Consider the following 9,791-nt stretch of genomic DNA (forward strand, 5'->3'; position numbering starts at 1 on the left):
ATTGCCAACTGCTGAATTAGGGATGCAGAGTTCATGGTAAACGGCTGACTAAGGAGACAAGTTTAGCTAACCTCTAAGAGAACAGCCTCCAGGCCATAAAGTGTGTGTGTGTGTGTGTGTGTGTGTGTGTGTGTGTGTGTGTTGCCCTACGGTGTATGTTTTCTCTCTGTGAGTGGCATGCTACAGTGTACATTTTTTTGCATGCACACATCCTCACATGGACCAAGGGAAGGTTTTGCCATCCCTTCTGAGGCCCCACGTGGGGAAGGCTTTTCCACTCCCGTGGGTCTGAAGCCCTGGAGTCCTTGCCATGCCGTGCGCACATCAGACAGTACACATTCACCCTGCACACCTTCCTCAGGCCACCAGCTTGTGACAGTGCCCTCCACTGGTAACGCCAAGGATAACGTCAGTCCTTTCTCCCTGTTTCCACCAGGGACCGCACTACTACTGTGGTGAATGTGGAGGGGGATGCCCTGGGAGCCGGAATACTCAACCACCTGAATCAGAAGGCAACGAAGAAAGGTGAACAGGAGCTGCAAGAAGTGAAGGTGGAAGCCATTCCCAACTCCAAGTCGGAGGAGGAGACCTCGCCTCTGGTGACACACCAGAACCCGGCAGGCCCCGTGGCCACTGCTCCAGAACTCGAATCCAAGGAGTCGGTGCTGTGATGGTGCTGGGTCTTGGGCCAGCCTTCTAGCTGCCAGCAGCCCGTCCCAGATAGCCTGCCCATCATTTAGACAGGGGCTTAGCCCTCAGACTTTTCGTCTCCCGAGCAACGCGTTGGCCCAATCAACGCGTTGGCCCAATCACCAGTCTGAGGGTGATCCCTCAGCACAGGCCTTGGGCTCCCAGGCCAGGACTGATCACTGAGGACCAGAACACTCTGACGTTTGACTTGATCCATGTCTCAGTGGAGCTGTAGATATACCTTGACTTTATTGGGAAACCCCCTCAAGCTGACAGGCCTGGAGGGAATTCCAGGTTCTTGGAGGCCTAGGGGTAAAGGTCGGGGCAAGGCAGATTTATTCTTCATTGGCTACCTGTGCATCTGGTGCTTTCTGGGCAAACCAGAGGGGTTTATGATTGCGTATCATCAGCAGTAGGCACTGAAGAAGTTCCCGGATTCTTAGACTGGCTGGAATCTCATGAGCCGGCCTTCAGGTTAAAGAATTGTACTCCACCCATGAGGGTGGCTTCTGAGGGACCAGAGGTGCTGCCCAGTGGTGGATTTACTCCAGGTGGTGGTAAGCACAGCCGGGGTCTCAGCTTGAGTAAGCCATTTCAAGTCTGAGGTCAGGGAAGACTAGAAAGCACCCCAATTAGGACAAAACAGAATTGTTCCCATTCGAGACTAGAGGCACTTAACTCCCTCCTTCTGAGACGGGGGTCTCTGCCAGCACCTCCTATTTCCATTCTGACTTGGCAACAGACCCTAAGACCTCTTTTTTTCTGGGAGGGGGATGTGGTCACTGCATTGCTGACCCATATAGGTCGGTCACTTTCCTGTTACAGTTTGACGAAGTCCTCACTAAAACCCCTAGACCAGCAGAATCAAGTACCCGCCCCCCCCAATAAACTCACTCACTAGTCAAGGGAGGAACTCTGTGCCCAGGCCCCTGGCTTTGGTTTCCACAGTCCTGGGTCTGACGTTACCCGCCTCTTACCTACTTCACTCGGATCTGGTAAGGCAGACAGGAAATCTGTGGAAATTACCATTTTGCTTCTTGGAAGTCAAGTACTGCGTCTGTAAGCGCCCTGTTTAACCTGGGAGACCGCTTTCTCCATGGAGGCTGCCTCCTGGTCTGAGCGGCTCTCCTGAACAGAACTGTTCCGAAGAGTCGTGATAACCATCCGCGTGGCCTCTTCCTTGGCAGGCCACCACCTCCCACCACAGTTCTGCCAACCCCTCCCAGAGTAGGAGATTAAGCCTCGGCCAGAGTCATTGGCCCCGCTCATCCTCTCGCTTCCCCGGTATGTGTATCGCTGGGCCCCACAGACTTGGGACTATGCTGAGCGAGGGGATGGGGAAGATCCACAAGGAACAGAGCCCCAAGTGTGAAGGCCCAGCTTCTTAAAACAACGGAGCTGCTTCACTCTGCTGTGGAGCCAGGAGCGACCGTGTACTAAGGAGAGAGTGGCCAGACCTCGTTGCCAACACTGTTTTTAATGGGGAATCAATCCCAATGTTTGATTATGAATGAGCATTTGGTATTTTTTAAGTTTCAGTGAATCTTTTTTTTTGAGTATTTACATATATTTTATGTACAGTGTTTGTGTGTGTGTGTGTGTTGCGTGGTTTTTAACTCCAAGCAGGTTTGAGTTCAGATAAGGGGGAACTAATACAAATTATGTCTTTGACATCCTGAGAGTCCAGTTTCTAAAGAATCTTGTTAAGTAGGGATTGGAGCTGGACAGTGAACTGGCTAGACACTTGGGTCCCAACCTGGACCCCCAATAAAGAGTGCTGTCGTGGTCTGGAGGAAGGTGACAGACATGGGATCTTCCTCTTGGAGGCCAGAAGCTGAGTTTTGGCTCCCGGAAGAGTGGATGGGGTTGAGTCATGAGAGAGCTTCCGCTGTAACCGTTTGAAATGTCTCCTTACTATTTTTCTAACATGTTCATCTCTCGATGTTTTGTATATGTGTGACACTTGCCTTAAAACATAGCACAGTCATCGAAAATGAGTACCGTTTTTTTACTGGCACCTGCCTGTCCTCGAGTCTTGTCTTGTATTTCACGGAGCTGTCACTCTTCTGGGGGATGACCTAGGACGACGGAATACAGTTTTCCTTTCGCTTTTCAGGCAGCATGAGCCCCTGAGGTAAGGGGGATGCTGAAGCCTCTCTGATAACTGATGTCACTAGTCCTCTGTGGCTGCAACCCGTGACGGTTAGGGCTCTGGCAGAGATGTGTGGGTTTGCCGCAAACCTTTAACATTAAGTGTTGTCGGAACATCTAGGTTGACAGGAGTTAGCATTCGTGCTAAGCCAAGCACTGAAGCAAGAACACGCCCCAGGTCATACGTTACTGGGCAAGTCCCTATTAGTAAAGTTGCCCATGCCTGCCCTAGGGTCACCACCACACCCAGCATATTTTCTTACATAATCTTGTCTTCGTTTTTTTTGAAGAAATCTGTTTTTGTGTTTTGAGTTAGAGAATTACTCTGCGGCCTAAATTGAACTGGTGAGATTCTAGCCTAAAGCTTCACAAACACTGGGCTCTCAGGCAGCTAGCATCTTACATCGTCCTGTTTTTAGTGATATCAGATTCCTGCACAACGAGGAACTCTATCTAGAAGCTCCAGAGAGGATTATCCTGCAAGCTCACACCAGAAACTGTGGTTTCCAGACTCTGGGGCTCTAGAGAAACAGACGTCTGTTCTGACCTGGGTCACCAGCTCTCCATATAGCTTGGAAATTGGCTTTAATTCCAGGTTGAGCATGAAGGATGAGAGAGTTTGCCTAGATCAAAGGCCTGATGGGAGCCGTGACAACAATTTAGTCTGCTTCCTGGAGCTTTGGGGTGTTCGGAGGTTTGAGATTAGTTCCTGGCGACTCAGCTTCTCAAGGTAGCCAGAGCGAGAGCCGCTGTCCCATTGACTCAAGCCTCCTCTGTCTGGGTAGTTGGACAGAGGTAGGTCTGTTAGAATACCCCTGCTCAAAGGAAGTTTCTGTTCTAGCCATGCGTGGCCTAAACCACACAGCCAGGAGGAGCAGAAACTGTCAGGTCTTGACTCTGCCGTTAGCTTCTCTGCAGGGCTAAGCACAGTCACCTCCCAGTGCCTCAGCCTCCTCAGGCTGAAGTGTGGCTCACAGCTGCAGCAGGAACAGGTCAACGTGAAGAGCAGACAAGCTACATGAGTGCTAAGTCCTCGGGAAAGCACCAGGTCCAAAGAATGTTCTGTGTGCAAGCTAATCCTCACATCAAACAGTGGCCGAAAATGTCCTCACCAGTCTGTGTCCCTTTGTGCCAGGGCCCGTGTGTGTGTGTGTGTGTGTGTGTGTGTGTGTGTGTGTGTGTGTGTGTGGAGACAAACATATAGTTACCCACGTGGACCTCCTACAACAGATTCCACTCAAGTCTAGCCTGGGAAACAATGAGTTTAGTTAGGGTTCCATACAGAGTCCTGGGCAACTTACAAACAGTTCCACCACTAAAGAAAATAGAAATGTCTCCCTTCCCCACAGCTGTTAACTGCCTGTAAATCTTGGATTGGAGCATGGCCTCATGAGTCCTCCCCCACCCCCTGTGATGGAAAATCCATGAGCGCCATCTTGAGCAGGTCCCCCTTCGACAAGCGTAGCTGCTGGCACAATGGCCATGTCACACCTAGAAGACAGTGTTCCACAGCTCCCCACCCCTTTGTCCAGCTCACACTCTCTCCACTCCCTCTTCCCTGATGTTCCCTGAGCCTTGGAAATAATACGGTTGTGCCACTGAAGGCTGACCACTCAACAGCCACTTATTCGGATGACTTCCGGGTCTCTGCAGTAACTGTTACCCTTCATAAAAAGAAGCTTCTCTGACTAGAGCTGATAGCGACACTACTCTACAGGCCTAAGCGTAAATGTTCAGAAGGCAGCTTCACTGGTGTGTCACATCCAGTAAGCAAATCAACAGCTGCCACTCGCCCACTAGAGCATACGACCTCCCAGCCTCAGGCTCTGGGCCAGCTATGAGTTTCCTCGTGTAGAATGGGCCGTAAGTCCAATCAGAAAGCAGCTGAATACCTGCATATCAATCACATCACCACTGAACCATCTTGCCTGGTAAACCGGTGGTATACATGGCACACAGGACCCACAGCTGAGAGGACTGTTAACAGTTCTCCCCCAGGAGCCTGCATTGGACCTTCAAGCGCTGTGGAAGGTAGCGGGTAGCGGGGAGCCTCATGGTTCCATCCCAGCTTGATTTCCCAGTGCCTGCACAAAGCCCAGAGTGACTCCAGCCATGGGATTTTACCACGGGAAGCAAGCAACAGCGGTGACAATAGCCGGTATTGTCAGGAGGTCCTGGGACCTCCCTGACCAACAGTTCCCAGCTTTGGGATTTTCATCTAATAACCTTAAGGTTTGTAGAGGCCTTTTTCAGTGTGCACAAGGGCACCAGCTGTTTGAGGGTTTCTCCCATTCATCTTGTTGTATGTCATTCATGTCTTACCCAACTAGAAAGTTCCCAAGAATTTCCCAGGTGCCCTGGCTGACTGTATGAGTTGATTCCTTCTCCTTGTTCCTTTAGTTTCCTACACATCTTCTGGATGCTTTTATAAGAAAAAAAAAAAACCTAAACCTCAGAGGTTAGCCGCCTATCATCCCTGAAATAAAACAGATTTGCAAAGGGTTACGAAGTCCCACTACCCCCTGTGCCAAACAAAAGTCCCTTGGTCTCAGAAGTGGCCAGCTGAGCAGATACTGAAGAGAAATGCCTGCAAGTCAAACACAGCATGCGAAGATGCCGTCTTTTGTAGCAACTGTTTCTTCGGGAGGTCAGTGCTGGGTGCAGTGGGGCGAGTGGGAGACACTACCTCAGCACTCCACTATCCAGCCATCCTCCCTGAGCCACCCTGACTCTGGGTCATCGCGCAGGATGTCATACCATCTCCCAGCCAGTGAGGACTGACTTAGGTAGTGCCTAGAGCCAGGTGTGTGTGTGTGTGTGTGTGTGTGTGTGTGTGTTACGTGTGGTGTGTGTGCTATGCCCCCACAGGCTCCCTAGGTTTGACTCTGTGTGTGTGTCTGTGTGTGTGTGTGTGTCTGGTATGTGTGCGTGTGTGTATGAGTGTGTGTGTTATGTGTGGTGTGTGTGCTATGCCCCCACAGGCTCCCTAGGTTTGACTCTGTGTGTGTGTCTGTGTGTGTGTGTGTGTGTGTCTGGTATGTGTGTGTGTGTGTGTATGAGTGTGTGTGTTATGTGTGGTGTGTGTGCTATGCCCCCACAGGCTCCCTAGGTTTGACTCTGTATGTATGTGCTATGTGTGTGTGGTGTGTGTGTGTGTGTGTGTGTGTGTTACGTGTGGTGTGTGTGCTATGCCCCACAGGCTCCCTAGGTTTGACTCTGTGTGTGTCTGTGTGTCTGTCTGTCTGTCTGGTATGTGTGTGTGTGTGTGTTATGTGTGGTGTGTGTGCTATGCCCCCACAGGCTCCCTAGGTTTGACTCTGTATGTATGTGCTGTGTGTGTGTGGTGTGTGTATGTGTGTGTGTGTGTGTGTGTGTGTGTGTGTGGTATGTTTTCACAGGCTACGGCAGGTTTGACAGTCTCTGGGCCAAGCTGTGAGTCTCTGCTGTCTCTCTATTGGCCAGGCCTGGCCACAATTTCTGTATCCTCTTAGAGATGTGCACAGCTTGTTCTGGAGGGACTAACTGCCCTCCCCGGGACAAGCTTAGTGTTGTTGTTTTTTTTTAAATATTTATTTATTTATTATGTATACAATATTCTGTCTGTGTGTATGTCTGTAGGCCAGAAGAGGGCACCAGACCTCATTACAGATGGTTGTGAGCCACTATGTGGTTGCTGGGAATTGAACTCAGGACCTTTGGAAGAGCAGGCAATGCTCTTAACCACTGAGCCATCTCTCCAGCCCCCTGTTGTTATTTTTTTTTAACTTTTTACTGATTCTTTGTGAATTTCACTTAATGCATCCCAATTCCACTTATTTCCCCATCTCTCCATATCCGCTCTCTGCCCTTGCAACCTCCAAACACCAAAAGAAAATAAATAAGACCAAACCCAAAATCTCACCATGGAAACCGCGGTGTGTCTTACAGTATACATCCTTTTGTCCAAATAGCTTTACTGCAAATGGCCATTGCAAAGAGTCACTGGTCTGGTTCGAGGTCTCTGGCTTCTGATACACTGTCAGTATCGGGACCTCACTGGGACTCCTCTCTGATATCCTGTTGTTGCCCTGCGACATGGAGATCCCCCACCGTTGATTCTGCAGGACCGGCCCCTTGTGCACTCCGCCTGTTCATGGATGAGGATGTGGGCCTGGGTGGTTGTTGGCTTTGTCAGCCCGTTGCTCTGCTGCTGCTGCTGCTGCTGCTGCTGCTGCTGCTGCTGCTGCTGCTGCTGCTGCTGTTGCTGCTGCTGCTGCAGAGCTAGCCGCCAGCTCTCCTGTCTGTGGCAGGTGGCAGGGAGCAGGACGTGTTCTCTAGCGCTCACTGGCCAGCTCTTCCTCACCCACGCCACCAGGGACGAGGCCAGCTCAGCCAAGTGCACAGCTGACAAGGGAAGGGGCCAGTTTGCCTGCTCTCACGCCCTTGGGGCGATTCTCCTGCCCCTTGCCACCTGGGCCAGCTCCTCTGAGCTACCCAGGCCAGGTGCGGACTGCTCTCCCTGGTGTCGCAGCCCCTGAGGGGCGGAGCCAAATCTCCACATCACCCCAGTCAGGGGTGGGACCTGTTCTCCAGCACCATCAAGGCCAGCCAGCTCTCCCTTGTCCCCCAGGCAGGGGTGGGGGGTCAACCCTCCCAGGACATCATCATGGCCTCAGGTGGCAGTGTAGGCAACTCACTGTGAAACTGCTCCTCACCACCCTCGAAACTCCAGTTCTGCCTAGCGCACAAACCATTCCACTTGTCGGTCCCTCTCAGCTCTCCTCCACCCCATACTTGCTCATAGGGGTGCCCACTCTACCCGGCAGGGCCCTCTCCAGTGTCTTATGCCCCTCCTGAGGTGCATGGCAGCAGGGGTGGGAGGTGGGGGGTGGGGAGGGGTGGGGAGGATGGGAAGAGGGAGGGGGTCCGTGGCGGGGTGTCTCTTAGGTGTCTTCCGCTCCGCCGCATACCGTGTGGCAGTGGTGGGAGCAAAGCTTAGAAATTTTTAAACTGGAGCTTGGAGAGGCCCGAGTTCAATTCCCAGCAACCACATGGAGGCTCACAACAGTCTGTAATGAGATCTGGCGCCCTCTTCTGGCATGCGGGCATACATGGAGGCAGAATGTTGTATACATAATTAATAAATAAATAAATAAATCTTTTTTTAAAAAAAGAAATTTTAAAACTGAACCACTCTATCTTTCATGGCACCAAACTTTTCTCAAAATTTAAAGCTTTTCAGAGAGTCTCACAAACACAGAGTTTGATTTTCTGTCTTTTTTTCTTTTTTCTTAGAAATCCTGGCTCAATACAAATCGTGCCGAATTCATCTTTGGTTCCGTAGGAACCCATGTTTAGCTACTGTCCGATTTAGGTTGCTACTGCCGTGATAAACCCCACGACCAAAAGCAGCTTGGGGAGGAAAGGGTTTATTTCTGTTTACAACTGTAGTCCATCATGAAGGGAAATTGGGGCAGGAACCTGGAAGTGGAAACCAACCATTGCTTCCTGGCTGGCTCAGCCTGCTTCCATATGCCACCCAGAACCACCCGCCAGGGGTGCACCGCCTCCAGCGGACCTGGACCACTTCCATCAGTCACTAATCAACAAAATGCCCGATAGACTTGTCGACAGGCAATGCGATGGAAGTATTTTCTCAGCTGAGGATCCCAGATAACTCTAGCACTCTAGCTTGCCTTAACTTGAAAAAAAAATCAGCCAGCGCAGGTACTAAGTTTTGCAGGAAGTTTTCTTGGGGAGAGGAATATGTCTATTCAGCCCAGAGAGGACATGGACAACAGACCCTAGGGCCATCCGTCTCCCAGGACCAGACTGACACCTTGTGGTGTAAAACTTTAAGACAATTCTGAGGACAATTCTGAGCCCTCTCAGGCACAGCAGTAGTGCTCCCCTCCCCCCTGGGGACTAAGGACCTAACAGCTACGCATGCACACATGCACGTACTCAGATGTTGGGAACTTTCCATCTCCCTGAATAGGGTCAAGATAACCCTTGGGTGTTGACTCAGTGACTGATGTTCTGACTTAGGCCCCGGGAAGGGGGCAAAGTGACCCTCAGATGTTTCCCCCTTACCTCATCTTACCTCGTCTGATCTGGCAACCACTCTCCAGCCAATTATTGGTAATAGCCCTTTTGAATAAACCAATCATAATAGTTAATAAACAACCCCCAGACACTCCCCTTTCTTCTGTGGCTTTTTTCTTTAAAAGTAGCCTGTACCAGCTATTCAGGGTCTTTCTGCCCTCCTGACTGCTGGAAGACCCTGTCATGACAGAATTAATAAAATCCTCATGCTTTTACATCAGCTGTGGTGTGAGAGATGGTCTCTTGGTGCCACTCCTCCTGGGTGATTGGACTCCAGGGTCCAACAGGGGGAACCAGACAGGGCTGTGTGTGCTTGTCCGCAGTATCTGTGTCACTGTGTCTGCAGGACACATTCCCTTTTCCAGACAGCCTCCGGGCTCCCTTGAACACCGGCTGCAGGACAAAGGCAGATTCTCACCAAGGAGCCCTGAAAGCATCAACCTGTCACAGGGCTGCTACTGTGTTGTCACCATCTTTGGTGAGGGCATTTGTATTACAGCTCTTTGGATATATTATTCCATGTGCCCCATAAATTTAACAAAGCTTCAACAAAGATAGTTATCAATGGTGCCTAACTTGGTTGATCTACAGCCTCAACTAACTGATGTAGCACAATTAATAAAAACCAAAGACAGAAATTGGGGTTCAACCTGAAGGTCAGAAAAGCAAAACAGCCAGTCTCTGGCTCTTACCTCGACCTCAGTCTGAAAAGGCGATCCTGCCTCCAGGAATCTCAGAACAAGATTGTGTGTGAGTGTTGTCTCCTCCTGTCTTATATTCCTCTCTGGTGCTGGGATTAAAGGTGTGCACCACTACGGTCCAGTTTCTATGGCAAACTAGTGTGGCTGCTGGGACTAAAAGTGTGT

At 50.6% G+C, this 9,791-nt stretch overlaps 1 protein-coding gene across 1 annotated transcript in view; it reads left to right on the plus strand.

Moving 5' to 3' along the window:
* Positions 1-2,684, plus strand: part of Slc1a4 (solute carrier family 1 member 4) — a 30,358-nt gene extending 27,674 nt beyond the window's left edge. The window contains exon 8 of the mRNA XM_041669327.1: positions 437-2,684. Coding sequence (XP_041525261.1) covers positions 437-671 — 235 coding nt within the window. The 3' untranslated portion in view covers positions 672-2,684. The remainder of the gene's footprint in view (positions 1-436) is intronic.
* Positions 2,685-9,791: the final 7,107 nt, after the last annotated feature.

The sequence above is a fragment of the Microtus oregoni genome, unplaced genomic scaffold (assembly GCF_018167655.1).
Source record: "Microtus oregoni isolate MIOR12 unplaced genomic scaffold, Mior012 000019F_ref0000042, whole genome shotgun sequence".
NCBI lineage: Eukaryota > Metazoa > Chordata > Mammalia > Rodentia > Cricetidae > Microtus > Microtus oregoni.